The 16,104-nt window shown below is 35.4% G+C and overlaps 1 protein-coding gene across 4 annotated transcripts in view; it reads right to left on the reverse strand.

The window, feature by feature from the left end:
* Positions 1-57: 57 nt before the first annotated feature.
* The window catches only part of ctdspla (CTD (carboxy-terminal domain, RNA polymerase II, polypeptide A) small phosphatase-like a), a 38,895-nt gene continuing 22,848 nt past the window's right edge, over positions 58-16,104 (reverse strand). For 2 of the 4 annotated variants that reach the window (XM_026200451.1, XM_026200449.1), the window contains 7 exons: positions 13,682-13,839; positions 12,084-12,116; positions 9,447-9,548; positions 6,449-6,505; positions 4,549-4,641; positions 2,926-3,111; positions 58-968 (listed from right to left, as the gene is read on the reverse strand). In XM_026200451.1, the coding sequence (XP_026056236.1) occupies positions 843-968; positions 2,926-3,111; positions 4,549-4,641; positions 6,449-6,505; positions 9,447-9,548; positions 12,084-12,116; positions 13,682-13,839 (755 nt within the window). In that variant the 3' untranslated portion in view covers positions 58-842. The remainder of the gene's footprint in view (positions 969-2,925; positions 3,112-4,548; positions 4,642-6,448; positions 6,506-9,446; positions 9,549-12,083; positions 12,117-13,681; positions 13,840-16,104) is intronic. The other 2 variants (XM_026200452.1, XM_026200450.1) reach the window with 1 other exon arrangement.

Consider the following 16,104-nt stretch of genomic DNA (forward strand, 5'->3'; position numbering starts at 1 on the left):
CTTTGGAACTCAATCAAGTGCAATGCACACAAATAGTCACAAACGTAAGCCATTCTTTATATTGATTGCATCTTTTATTTTAATAATGATGATTATTTATTTCAGATCCTGACGTATTGGATTGTTGATCAACTTTAGTTTTTTTTTTTTCACAATATATTGTATTATTAATTCAAATCACAGTTGGTAATAGATGCAAACGTTTCTTTTGAACACAACGCTTATATGCTATACTTTCGAAGGCATACAAGAACCCAAGAAAATAATGACATCATCATCTCCGATAATATCATTCAGTCCAATGGAGGGCCCTTCCGACCGTCACAGAAAAGTCTTCACGAATGTCAAAAGACTCAAACGTTCGCTCTTACAGCAAGTGTTTGTTTAAAGGTTTCGAACTGTAAATATGCAGCATACAAAAACTCATTTGTGTCCCCATAAAAACAAGTCAGAAGGCACTTGGTACGAGAGAACGAGAAAAAGTAAATCACAGTTGTTGGAACTACAGATAACGCCACTCAAAAGACTGCCTGCATAGCCTGAACAGAAGAAAAAAGAAAAGTTCCGTTTTCACGCCGGTCCAGAAAATAGTACGTCTTGTTCTTTTTCCTGGTAAATATACTTAAGGATAGTAAACTCTTGTGTTTCTCTTTAAATCTGCATCAAAAGTTGAAATGAACTAAGTGTATACTGTATATTTGCTTGCCAAGGAATTCTGTTGGCCGTTGGTCCATTGAGGGAGATGGAGTGGCGTTTGTTGGGTGAGTGGTGTCCTCTAGAGGCCAGGGCCTGAGAAGCTGGAGGGGGTGTTTGTGTTTGCGAGGCAGTGCTGGACCCGTATGCTACCTGGCCTTCAGGCTCTGTAACACACTGTAAACGTCCGTCTCTTTGCTCAGGCCTTCAAACAGTGGCAGTAAATCCAGCAGCTCTGTGTCTGTCATGTCATCAAACCACGACTGCACCGGCACCTGCAGACACACAAACACCATTACAAGACCAAGCTCAAAACGCTTTTCTGATTTAGTTGCTTTAAACAATAAAAATACAATCTGCAGTTCTTTAGATTATAAATGAGATTACCATTTATAAGGCATAAGAAACCCCAAGAAAAAGGAATAGTTCACCAAAAAATAAAAATTCTTATGACTTCATGAAGAACATACAGTAAAGTCATATTTTAAAGATCTGAAATAACATGAGGGTGAATAAATAATGACCGAATTTGCATTTTTCACACAGAAAAGACTTTGTCAGCTAGCAAGACTGAAGAGGGAAATTTCGAAATGTGTTCAATAACATATTTATGTAAAAAAAAAATATATATAAACTCTTTATAGAAGGCCTCTTTAGACCATTGATATCCCCCAATACTTAATAGTTGTCTGTTTAAAAATATGAAAGTACTAAGGATGCACAGTTTGGGGGGGATGGGAGGGAATTCATGGCAATTAAAAAAAAAAAAAAAAAGAATATATCAATATAACTAATAATAATGTTATTATTGTTGTTGGTTTCTTATTGTATTATGTTTATTGTGACTAAAAACACAATAAGAAACATCAGAACTGTAATATTTCACTGTAAAATAAAGTGTTAAATACAATCAAAATATTAATACTAATTTATTAATATTAGATTATCATTATATTTTACAGTACATTTGTTAAATGTGTGACCCACATTCGTAGCATTTGCTGCAAACTGAGCTGTTCCACAACAATAGCTGGGTTTCCATCCAAATGTGAAGCAAATGTTTAACATGGAAATGATCTGTCGTTTTTATCCAATTGTTTACTATATTTATTTGTTTGGCCAGTGCCATTGTGGGTTTTGGTTCTTTTGCTGCTGTAGACTGTAAGGACGTTTGAAATAACTGAAATCATTTGAAATTTCATTCAAAGTGATACAGACGTGTGATGCAGTCAAGAGCAGCTTGGAACTACATTCACCGAACCTTAGATTAGAACATTTGTCAGCCAGTCAAACTTCCCCATAGTGCATAAATGGATATGTATATTATGTATATTTTATTTATATTAATAGGTATATTTTACCAACACACATATATATATATGTGTGTGTGTGTGTGTTAAATGGCACAACTTTTTTTTATTTTTTTATCTGAAAGTACACTCAAGTATCATTCAATTATAGAACTTTAGTATTAGAAAACAAACTTGAATGCATATTTGTAATTTTAACTAAACTTAGTAACTAAACAATAATACTGGTAAGATAATAATACTATAAATTATACTAATAAGAACAATATAAAACACACTAAGGATTAACAAGCCGCTGGATTCATGAATATTAATCGGGTGGCGTTACAGGGATGATGATAATAGGTGAGCATCAGCCAATGAGGTTGTCAATTGCGCATAAGCTACGCCCACTGCCAGAGAACCCAGCAGTTCTTAAAAGCTGAAAAATTCCAATGGAACTCCATTATTTTGGCAGGAAAATATAAGAAAGAATATTGTTTACATGTAGCGCATCAATTATACTCTGTGGCTCCATTAAATCGCAATGTAGAGGGTTGGCAACCAACTTATTTTGCCACAGGCTTTAATCAGCACCTTCAGCTCATTAGTTTGAATACAGAATAACAGCTTCTCTTCTAAGCGGAGGGATGCAAGCGTGTGTAGGAGGTGACAGCACTGAGGTACAATAGAACTGCAGCTTTCTTCCTCAGGTCTCTCCGTTAGATTAATATCTATAATTAATGAGAAGTTTTGAAAAATGAGTGTAAAGTGCCAGTGGCTGGGTTCTACCTCATTAGTTCCACTGGAAAAAAATGATTCTGGGATAAAGATATAAATGAATGCACTAGGAGTCAGGTTGCAACCTATATTATATAGTAATAGTGTATTCTGAAGCTGTAATGTCGAATCAAATGCAGTTGAGGTCCTCAGTGACACATACAGCGTTTTCTGGATGAAAGATGTAGGAGGCAGGTGAGTTGTCCACTATGATGACTTTGTTGAGCTCTCGGCCCAGTCGGCTGAGGTCTTTGACGTAGTTCCCCCGGTGGAACACACAGGATTCCCTGAAGAGCCGGGCCCTGAACACACCCCAACGGTCCAACAGGTCTGCTACAGGGTCAGCATACTACAAGATCAAGATAGAGATGCAACAATACAACAGTTACACTATGACCAGACAGACTAACTTCTCCTGCCTGCATTTATGCATAGAAGACATCAGACTTTTATCTCTGTCCCGAATAAAAGAAATTACAAATACAAAAACAAAAAATAGTAAAGAAAAGAATACCATACATGTATATGTTATAGATGTGAAATACATGTTCAAATATTTAGACTTAAAAAACATTCTTTTTATATTATTGCAAACTTCTAAAAAAATAAATAAATTACAAAACTGCAGCAAAGCAGTCTGGCAGCAGAGTGTCAGTAGCACTCAAGCATGCTATTCTTAAAATTAATTTAAAATAAAGGAATTCAAAATACTTTAATAAAAATATGTACAAATAAAATAAATTCATATCTGACTCAAATCCAGCCCCTCCCCCCCAAAAAAACATGAAAAAGTACATTAAATAGTTTTGAGCGTAATCATTATAATAATTTAATATGAATGAATTAATTCATATTTATATATTAAATAAATATATAAATAAATAGCATACACTATGTATCTGACACAATTCCAGCCAAAAAAAACTGACATGAAGTAATATATAAGTTTTATAAAATAATTTTACTAACTTAATCATAATATTAATAATGAATTAATTAATTAAAAATGTAGAAATTAAGTAAATAAACAATAAATAAATAATAATGTCTCTAACTCAGGCAAAAAGAAAAAAATAGTAACAAATAAATAATAAATTACTTATAAATAATACATTCATTTTTTTCAAACTCAATCCAAAAAACATATGGATTTATATACAGATTTTTGTTTATGGATTCAAATCTGTTTAATTCCCCCCAGCTATTGAAAACATGGGATAAATTTGCAATAAAATAAGATTCTATTTTGAGAATGAAGCAGTTTTTTTTTTTTTTTTTTGCTGCTGAAAATGAACATTTGGCAGGAAAAGCATTTTATATTACTACCAATGGTGCATAACACATCACCTCATGAGCAAGATAAATGATTATCAATGCATGAACCAAACTCACTGCAAACTTTCTGACTCAGTTTCCCACACATTATTTTTTTTTTTTATTATAAAGGTATATATAAATATTACAGAGATCAGCAAAATCGCTCTAAACAACATTAAAGTTCCTCGGCGAGTATCTCACAGGAGATGGATGCTGTGAGCTCCACTGACTTCACTCCATCACTTATTTGCATAACATTCAACTTTTCTCAACTTTGTTGAACCACTGGGCTCATGAACATTACAACGCTAACATCGTCAGCTTTTATTGAAAATGACTTCCATTGCTAAGTCGAGCCTGTAAAATATTGACTAATTGACCAAATATTGAAAAAGACTGACTATAATTGCAAGCTTTTAGTGCTAAAGATGGTTTACATGCAGCCTAAAGAATACTCAGGAAATCTTACCTTAGCCAGGCTGGCTGTAAAAAGAACACATTCAAACAGTTCGCCCATTTTCTGCAGAAACTCATCCACGTGAGGCCTCTTCAGTACGTAGACCTTCAAACAAACAGCTATTACTGATGGAATTCTGCAGACTTTGAATCTTCAACAAACCTTTTGTGGAGTTTCAGTCTTCAACTTGTAGTTCAGTTGCTGCAACCCAGTGCAAGTAACCAAGAACAGGCCGACCCTGATCCACAAAGCCTATCCTGGATTACTTGAACCAGGTACCAGCCACCTCGCAGATGTTTTCCAGCAACAAATGAGCCCATATTGACTCACACACAGATTTACAATCAACAGACTTCAGACTCCCCTCAAGTGTGTTTACTCTTTCGGCTGTGTTCAGACTGGTGACATTTGTTTACTTCAAGTTAGTTACCTCGAGCGTGTGCTGTTGACTACATCGTACCCAGTGACTCGAGGAGAATGATAAAAAGGAAATGAGTTCAGATTCAGACTGTGATTTAGCATGAACCCTTTGGGGCCACTCACATATTACTGCTTCTTAAGAGATGAAAAGACAAAACCTCAGAGGACACATGTTGGAAAAATATCTTAATACAGCAGAGAATGCACAGAACAGTGAGATGTATTTGATGGAGCAATTCTTAATTATTTTTTTACAGGAATATTTCAGGTTTAGTAGAAGTTGAGCTTTATGTGGCATGATGTTGATTAACATAAAACTGAATTTCAAATTTTCACTCTATTTATTTAAAGAAGCAAAAATTGAAAACTTATAATGCAGCTGAACAAGGTCAATACATAACTGTTAAGAAAATATAAATAAACTTTAAAATGATCACAGTTTTAACTGTACAAATCCTACAGTTAATTGGTTTATGGTAAATGGTTTATAGTAAAAAACTGTTAAATGTACAATTTTGGGAAGTGAAAAACAACTTATCAATTATGAATATTAGATTTTTTTTGTCACAATTTATATGATTTTATTTGTATGTCACATGTTAAAATGATGCTGTTTTGTACAACATCATGCACCTATTAGTATTTACCTAAGCTTTTGAACAAGCTAAAGTAGTTTAGTCTTTACCATCTGTATTTTTAAGCTGGTTGTCATTATATTATTACATGTAAAAACATCTTAATTAATTTGACGTAGTAACATGGTTACAGTTAATAAAGTATACTTTTTTATTGTACATTAAATTTTAATCTGTAAAACCTAAAAAGTTTCTATTGTATTTTTACAGTAAATATCTGGCAACCGCAGCTGCAGTTTTTTTTTTTTTTACATTTTTACAATATAGTATCTACAAGATGATGTAACCAAAAGTGTTAACATGATTTTAATGTAAAAATCACTTAAATAACATTTTCTGTGTCAAGTTCCAATTTCACAAATTTATCTACTGCAGTAATTCAACAAGTATGTTTAACAGGGCCCCAAAACAGCTGTTAAAAATGATGGATTGTGCAGCCTTACGCCTCAAATATTGCACGTTTTAGCATTTTATAAGTAAACTAAAATTTATTCTTTTAATGGTTAATTATTACTTTAATAAAAATAATTGTAAATCTTCGAAAAATAGGTCCCATCCACTTCCATTGTAACTGCCTCAGTGTGTAATTTTTATTTTTTTAAAGGAAACAAAGGACAAGTCAACATATATATTAGTTTTTATTATCCCACAAATGCTGTTAATAGAGCTTAACTTGTATGGAACCCATAATATTCCTTTCATTTAAATTTATGACATGGCTTGTCAAGGTTAAGGTGACATTGCAAGACAAAAAACACAGTCCAGATTCAAAGGGGGTGAGAGCTTTGTTAATAACCTGTTGCCGACAAAGTGTGACCATTTACCCATGGCTACATTTGAACCCATTTGCACGGTACCTGATGAACTGTCCCGTCAATCTCCACAGGGACAATAAAGTCTGCGTTGCTGATGGGCTGCAGGCACAAAACAGGAAATCACACATTAGGAGCCTGTTTGAAACCCACTGTAAGCATGTTACAGCTGTATGAGCTGTGCTGTTCTCTGAGAGTGCCAGAGGGAGGCATGCACCGCTTCACAGCTACCTGTAGTCAAGACTTTCAATTAGACTTCTTTGAGTGTATATGTGCATGAGTGTGTGCATTTGAGCGTGTGTGTTTCTGACAGCTGACTGCATGGAGCTGGAACTGCAAGCGTCTTTGAAAAGAGACTTGATACGCTTTTTAAGAAAGCGGAGGGAGAGAGAGGAGGAGACGTGCTGTAGAGCACTGGGAGATGATGAAAGAGACCCAGCGGGTGGCTATGAGCTGTCTTATTGCAAACAGAGAAAGAGAAAGGCAGATGAGGATGAGAAGAGGAGAGAAAACTTTTGCTCTCTGCACTTTTCAAGGGCTTGTTGAAAACAAGGAAATTCTTTGGATCTCAGTTCTGATTGGACGGATGAGGAGGAGGCTCATCCAATATCTGACCTGGCTTGCATAACATCACGACTGTGTTGCATAGTTTTATTTACAATGACTGCAGAACATAATATTCTTAATTAGTGTTATTTTGAAATAATTTGTTTTGTATTTTACTAATATAATTTTGTTTAGCATTTGACTTTTTTTTTCTAAACCATAAATTTACAGATCATTTTATGCTTAAAAGGGTATGAAAACTATTGTATACTCAGTTTAAGTATCAGAATTTTTTATTATTATTATTAAGTAAATGTATCATATTTTAAGAATGTTTTTACTGGAAAACAAGATAAACCATCAAGTTCATGATTTTTCTCAGTTAACTGTTTCAATGTTTGTCTAGAAATACAGTGGACAGATTTTTGAATGTTTTAGTAATTTAATGTCTGTCTGAAATAAATATTTAATGAAGGGACTGATTTCAGATCAGTTTTCACAGTCAACTGATTTAAACGTCAGTTCATAATATGGCCAGCAGGAGGAGTGGGTGATCTATATCAATGGGGATTGTGAGTGGCACAACAGTATTTATTAGCTCGAAAAAATGCATTAAATATAGTTTTAAATATGTATACATATATGGATTTTATGTATCTATGTGTGTGTGTGTGTGTGTGCGCGCATGTGTATATATAAACCAAACTCAACATAGAAATTGCAGAAAATCAAGAATTCCAGACAGCCATGTATTAAAAATAGTTAACCAACTTAAATTAATATTTAAAGTATTGGTATATATATATATATATATATATATATATATATATATATATATATATATATTAAAAAGAAAAAGGCAAGGAATTACAGACTTTTGTTCATTATTGTAAAATATTATGTCTAAAACTTAAAAAATCTATTGCATTAAATGCAAAACATTTAATATTATTGTTCTAATTCTTTTTGTAGCCACTGTATGTAGGAAAGGAAAAGAAAAACATCTGTCACTGAGAAAATCAAGCCATCTGAGACAGAACATGCTAAGTAATAATTATAAGTAATAGAAAAATTTGTAAACACTCGTCAAGTACGGTCACGATCAAACCGTTTTTGTGTAACTGTGAACATATCTTTCCAATGTGATGTCATGTGTGTATGTGAGTGAGTGTGTGTTTTTGGTGTCAGGATGGGTGTATTTGTGTGTGTATGTGAGTGTGTGTTTTGGTGTCAGGATGGGTGTATCTGTGTGTGTATGTGAGGTTGTGAACGCGCACAAAGGCATGCATCCCTCTCTCTGGGCCTCTTTCTCTCTTCTCTGAGAAAAAACAGGAGCTGCCAGGCAGACATTTTAAAGGAGGACAGGCTTAACAAAACACAGTTATTAGTCTTAGAGCAAACACATTCGGTATCTGTCTCTGTCTTTCTCCTTTGGGAGCAGGGACGTATGCAGCAGTGGAAGACATGTATGCATTAAGCAGGATGTGTGTACTTATGTAAATGTAGAGTGATTATATGTAATCAACTGGACATAGTTGTTTATTTGACCATGTTTGAGAGAGAGAGAGAGAGAGAGAGAGAGAGAGAGAGCTAAAAAACCGCCTTAAACCAAGATGCAGAGAAGTGGGTCACTGCACTCAGCAGGTGGCTCCCCGAAGCGCTACTTTCTAGGGACCAGACAAACATTTAATCTCAGAAGAGGATTTAATTCATTTGGGACTTCAAATCCACCCCATCAACCCCAAAATACTGCCAATGCCTTCTGTTATCATGTCATAGGTTGCTCAGATTATACATCTGTCCACTCAAAAACAATGTGCAGGAGTGAATGTTCCAAATTTGCTCAATGTTTATTTAGAAATGAGGACTAAAATGAAAGCTCTGTCTAAAAACCTACTGAGCTGCCCCACTGTCTAGTGCCTACATAGGCAGCTGCCTTCTAAAGCAGTATTCAAATAGGATTAAATAGGATCTCATAAGCGACTGAAATGGAATAGACCGCCATACAAATAACACTCTGCATGAGACCGGTTTCACAATTGATTCCAATAGAGTTTGACCTTAGCATGTTGCTATGTTAGCACATAAAACCTTTATTAAAATGCATAACAGAAAACAATTGGTTGAAATAAATGTATTTCTAATTACATTGAACTATTTTTAACTATTATTTGTCAGTCCTGAATGAAAAATATGCATTTATGATTGACATTTTGCCTGCATTCTCCACCATTTTTGATTATAGTGTATTCTGGGAATTCCTTTTGCATGGCAAGAAAGCTCTCGGATTTCATCAAAAATATCATAATTTGTGTTGCGAAGATAAATAAAAGTCAACACTCGGCTCAATTCAAATTAAGAACGCCAATGGTTGCCAATATAAAACTGATTAGCAAGGAATATGCCACTTATTCATTGCTATATGAAGTATAATAACAAAATTGTAGTAAATTATTAAATGTAGTATTCATGGTTATGTGTGTGTATTCAGAAGTACCTTGAAGGAGCTGTGCACGAGGGTCTCGTCCAGGTCAATGACCACACAGTTCTTGCCATAATCATTAATGCTGACCTCAGGCAAGAGGTATTTGGCTGGAGGCTGGAGGAAATACGGCACAGATGAATAAATGGAGGAGAGAAGAGCAAACAAGCAGTTCACTGAAGGATAAAGATGCATACTTATTACTGTATATCAGCCAGACATTCAGAGTTATAATCAAAAGCTATGGGCTGTTCTCCAGTGAGACACAACATGCACTGGAGATTGTTCGGTTGTTGTCCCAAATGATGTACCGGGATCTGGTGGTTTTGGATAACCTTGAAACAATGATCATAGTTTTGTGTTAAAGTGACTGTCCCCCCCGGTTTGGCTTCACTGCCAAGTCGTGTTGCCTAAGCACAAGCTGCCTCTGTAGATGGTCTGCCAGTAACAGGAATGAGATGTCCTTTACTAAGCCTGACCTGAGGGAGGCAGATGGAGTTGCCTATGGGAGCAAAACACACTCTCACGTATCTAAGGATGCAAGCAAAGTCATATACAGCACATGCAGGCATGCATAATTTATGCACATTCAAGACACCGATATACCGAATATTCTTTACATATGCATTTCTGCATGAGTGTGGAGGAAAGGTCATAGAGGACAGTGCAGGGGCTGGATGATTTATCTGTGCCAGTATGAATCTGCTGGAGTCCTCCATGACCTTTCACTGCCAACACTTCCATCTCATCAGGTTTGAATAACTATTTGCAATTCGAATGACATTAAACTACATTAAAGTTGAATTCATTATTAATGTAATTTATTATTATTCCAGTATGTACTTTAAGTATATAAAATGTGATCAATGTGTCAAACATGGATTAAACCTATAGCCTATAAAGTGAGTCTCACTGTATGATCTTCATTTTAGGAATACCAAGAAAAACATTTTTATGTTATGAACAATAGCCAATAAAAAGCTGATATATTGTCTACATAAATAAAAGTATATAATATGTTTGTATGTAAAATAAATAAATAAAAAATTATGAGGAAATTTTCAATTTTGGGTGAACTTTTCCTTGAAGGCATTGCAATATTATAATCTACAGTTTGTAAAATAGATATTTATTTTCAGATTTGCAAAATATTACATTAACAGTGTTGTTAAACTATTAGTTTATCACAGAGAGAACATTCGGTCCCCACATGGATACACAAACAAGACCACACAGATGGTCAAATTTATGCATTCTCCATGAGCACAGGCAATTACATCATAACATTAAAACTCTAAAGACTTTATGGTTTTCAAACAATGCTATAACCATAATTGAAGCCTCATGCTGTGTCAGTCAATGCCAGCATTCATTTCATGGCTTTCAAACACATATGATTTATCGCTTGCTTGCATTACGATAATCTGTTTGCTCCGAGTGAAAAATGACAGTCAACAGTTTGTGGCTCACTAAATTCCCAACTTAACCTTTGCCCCAATCCAGACACTTTCCAAATGCAATAGAAAGAAGATATTGAAAGCTTGACATCATGCAGTTGAAAATCTCAGTCGGTAATGTCAGAAATTCAGAGCGGGAGGATCTGGAAGCAGGCAATGACACATTCCCAGCTGTCATCTCAGAAAACACCAGCAGATCCGAGGTCTGATTACAATTACTGTGAGAATTAAAACTCTTGCAAGCGTTTTCTCAGTGTGGATGCTCAGTTTTTGCTGAGCAGGCAGAGGCAGGTGGAGTGTGTTTCAGGATTTGGGTCTCCCCTGTCTCAGCGTGAAGGACTGGCTCGGATCAGCAAACCTCACTTCACGCTCTTTCTCTAGCAGGTGCAATGTGGGATGATTTGACTTTCGGAGACTGCTGTTGTCCTCAAGTACAGCTTATTGCTATCAGCACTACCAGTCTGCCAGTTACATAAACCATATGACTTTATAATCGGGTTTAAGACTAATGAAATAAAATTAGCAAAACATTTAAAGGGATAGCACACCAAAAAAGACCCATGTCATTCCCAAACAGTATGTCTCTTTAGTGTTGTTTAGGACTCAATTGTATGGAAACCTGTTTCTGCCACTGAATAAAAAATTGAATAGGTAATTGCAAGTTTTTCTCTCACAATTCAGAATTGAATGTTTACATCTTGCAGGTTTGACTTTTTTTCCACAGAATTGTGAGATATATACTTGCACTTGCGAGTCGAATTCTGAGGGAAAAAAGACAGATATGTACTCAGAATTGTGAGTTTGTATCTCAAAATTCTGACTTCACTCATATCTGCATGTTATAGAGTGATAACTGCGAGGTATAAACTCACAATTCTGAGAAAAATAGTGACAACCGAGATACAAACTTGCAATTCGGATTTAAAAAAGTCAGATTTGTGAGTTTATATGCATAAAAATGCATAACACTGCAGCTTTTATAACAAGAGTTCCATATAGGACAAATAACTGTTTAACCATTTACTGCATTTTAAATAACGACAATATTAGTTCTATTAATTTTTATCTTGTGGGACCCATGTAAAGTGGTGTAGAAGCTAAATGCATCCCGGAAAAATGAATTCAGGCAGGTTTCTCTCAAGAGATTAAAATATATGCATTAGCATGCAGGCAAAATAAAAAAGATAATACATACACTGGGAATAGGGATGGCCTGGACCTGATCACACTGAGAAACAAAACCAGATAAAAAGAGAGAGAAAAAAAATCAAAAGAAAGAAAACAAAACGGAGGAAGAGAATCATCAAAAAGAAAAAAAACCAAGCACCACAAACACGACACTGTGAAAGCAAACATCGCAACAGAGATTACGAACAGTACGTTTTCTGTAAGAGCTGTAAAACACATAGGGTTCGTTTTAAGTGTATGTGGGTCTAAATCAGCGCAGCTTCGAGCACATGCAGATGTAAAATAGCAGGACATTCCTCTGCAGATCACGAGTCATTTGCAGGCAAACATTGGCGGTAATGCGATCGGGATCAGATCCATTTATAGCTGCCTGTACCTGCTTTGGCAGCACACATGAGTGTTTGTGAAGCGCTGTGGCTGAAAGTTTTGCCACGGACAGTGAGGTCATTTCACACGGTACACTGCCCAGCGTTTGTGTGTGTGTGTTTAGATGTGTGCAAGAGACGAAAAGAAAAAAATAACAAGAGAGAGAGAGTGTAAAAAAAAGATACTAAATGTGCTTAAATAACTCTACAACACAAGTATTTACTGTAAACTGCACTCTGTAATTTTTTACTTTTTAATTTTTTGTGGCAGTCTTTTTGGTCTTGCATGAAAATAAGTGTCCGATAAAAGGGGTTTACCAAGATAACGCAATTTGTCTTCAGCTGGTCATGTGATGTCAACATGGCGGCCCCCATGAGGTGGTCTGCTCCATGTAAAATAAAACAGCTTTTATTAGGCTACTGATGGACTCAAATCTTCGAGTGTGCAAAAAAACTGAAACAACAACATAAAACTAAAAACTAAAAATAAAACAATATAAAATTAAAAAGGTAATTGTGAGTTTTTATCCCACAATTATGAATTCTGAGTGGGAAAAAAGGACTAGGTTCTCAAAATTGCAAGTTTATATCTTACAATTCAGACTTAATAACTCGCAATTATCTGTCTTAAATGTCAGAATTGCGAGATAGAAACTTGCAATTCTGATTTAAAGGGCAGAACTGTTAGTTTATAACTTCTAAGTGTAAGCGCATTCCCCCTTAAGTGTATATAGCCAATGGGAGAAGGAGAGAAAGAAAAATAAAGAAAAAGAAAGCGAAGGAGGGGAAGGAACACATTGGGCAGCAAGTAATCAATCACACAAGACACATACTTTATTGGAATTAAAGAAGCAGTTCAGGAATGTGAGAGAGAGAGAGAATGTGTGTGTATGTGGGTGGGTGGATGGAAATTGAAGAATGTGTGTGAGGGGAAGCGGGCCCATATTTTCTAGAACTGGGTGGTAAACATCACGGTGGGTTCACCGAGTTCGGAACAGCTGGAAAACTTTGTGGTGTGGACACGGGAACAGCGTGCACAGAGCCTGCATTCGGGCACAGCTCGCAAACAAGAAAAAAACCTCAGCTAAACCAAGAGTCTGCTAATAAACAGAATTTATTCTGAGCTCGAACGACATTAGCAATTCAAACTCAGTAACTTTAACTCTCCAATTTCATGCATTCATTGCTGAAGATTTTCATGCCGTTAAAACTGTCGTTAGAGAAATTAATGAGGCCTCACCTTTGGAGGGCTGCTGTTCTCCTCTGCAGGTGGAGGGAGGGAGCAGGTCTTGTTGTTGGTGGCTGGTGGTTCCGCATTATAGTCCCGGAAACAGCAGAAGAAGGGACTAAAGATACTTCTGTTCCTGTGTTTCTTTAAACTGCTGTTGGACTGGGAGACTGTGACAGAGTAAAACACACACACACCAAGTTGGTCACTGCAATGCACAAACTGTTCAAAACATCTGGGGCTTTACCTTCCCTGCCCTGTAACTTAAAACCCGTCGTCCTCACATTCACGAAGGAGGTCGTAACGAGTGAAAAAACAACGGTCTCTCAGAGTTCGCTTATTGGTTACTGTGCACAGCTCACATGACCGAACAAGTGTGCAAACAGCCCCTTTTGGTTATTATGGTACACAGAACGCATCTCCATGGGCGACTCCATCACCTTTGCCCCCTACGCTTGCACGCCTGCTGTTCTGTGATTGCATTCCATGAATACAACAGCACGTCATTGCGCACAGCAATATGTCTCAAGTACAGTTACACAACCTGCTTTAAAAGCCCTCTATTGGAAAAAAATATATATGCAAATCAGACATTGTACATGCTAAATGTGAGGAAGACATGTTTAAGCTGATAGGTGGGTCTAAGTGTAATTGTGCATGAACATATGCATGATGTCAAGGGTCAAAGTAAAATGAAATAAAATAAAATAATGCATTTTATTGTAAAATAACAGTCTACATAATCCCAAGGTTTGCACAGTCCCAAAATAAAGGAATAGCCTTTTCCAACAAAACAAAAACAAAACAAATGCCCTCTTTTTTGTAAAAGTCATCAGAAAATGTTTGCACAATCCCAGAATCCTTTTCAAATAAAACCAAACAAAACATAACAAATTTTTACATGTCTCAAAACAAAACTCACAACAAAAATTTAAACAGAAGGAAGAGCCTTTTTCAAATAAAACAAAACAAATTCTAAAGATGAAACAAAGCAAAAACAAACAAAACAACAAAAAACTAAAATGATGTCCTCTTTATTACAAAAGTGCAGTCACAGAAGGTTTATATTTGCCCCCCCCCCCAAAAAAAAAAAAAAAATCTTAAAAACAAAACTTACAAACAAAATCTAAACTGCAGCTTTACTTTTAAATTAAAATAAGTCACACAGAGTTTGCAGTGCACAATACAAAAATAATGGAAGAGTCTTAAAAAAAAAAGTATAATAATAATACAAAATAATCGAACAGAGCAACAAAATAAAAACAAATATTATGGCATCTTTATTTTAAAAGAACAGCCACAGAAGGTTTACATGATCTCGAAATAAAACAAAACACAACAACAGATCATAATAGCAGCTTTCCTTTTAAAGTAATCCACCTGTCCATCTCACAATAACATTCTGGTTATGTGCACATATGTGCATTATATTTTGGTCAGTAACTGCAGGAACTACACAAACCGTACTATGAAAAGAAATACTGAATATTTGCAAAGCTACATCACTTGGCTGCACTCCAGTTGATTGCTGGGTAATAAACAGAAAGACTGGATGACAAAAACTGGCTCTTCATAGGTGATCTAATGAAGTATGCAGGCTAGGTATTGTTATTGGAAGAACAGGTCGCTCTTGACAGCAGCAGATGTTTGGCAAAATAGAGGGGGTTAGCAAAACATTTGGAAAATGTGTATATGGAAAATGTATTTTCTGTTAAATTGAGTAACAAAAGGCTCAGTCACGGATGAATGAGAAGTCGGAGGTGTGTCTTTCTAGTCATACTGCTATCTTGTGACCTGCTGTGTTCAAGTGGCACAGTACAGATAGGGTTTCATGCTATCCAGGTCAGTCGTGAGGGCCAAGTGCTCTCATTGTTGCGGTAATGCCTGTTGTTACTGCACCTATAGTGCTAACAATCAACCAATTATACACTTTCAATAAATCAAGAACTACTATAGAGCAGCACAATCTTCTAGCAGGAAAACTCGGCTAGTTCAACCTATTATTTGTTAATACTAATATAATTAATATGTTTGTTTTACCAGCTCTTTAAGTCCATGTATGTTAACTTCGAGGTCAACAAAATGTATACAGTATGCTTATAAAATGACACAAATATATTTATTGAGATATTTTAAAAGGCATGATTTAGTGAAAATTTTTTTTTTATAAAATAAAAAACATAAAAAATGTATTATTCCTGTTTATTTGAAATACATCAACACAAGATAGGAAACTGAGCGTTTGAAAGGATTAAGGATTTTTTTTGTGTGTATTAAAAGTATCATGCATATAATTTTACTCAATACTGTACTCATGCACTTATAACCTGAGCCATGTAATAGTTTATATCAAGAGGTATAGACTTCGGTCAAAATTATAAGTAGCAATTATGGGTCAAAATTATAGATATTTATTTTATGCCAAAAATTATTAG

Source organism: Carassius auratus, chromosome 24 (assembly GCF_003368295.1).
Source record: "Carassius auratus strain Wakin chromosome 24, ASM336829v1, whole genome shotgun sequence".
Taxonomy (NCBI): Eukaryota; Metazoa; Chordata; class Actinopteri; order Cypriniformes; family Cyprinidae; genus Carassius; species Carassius auratus.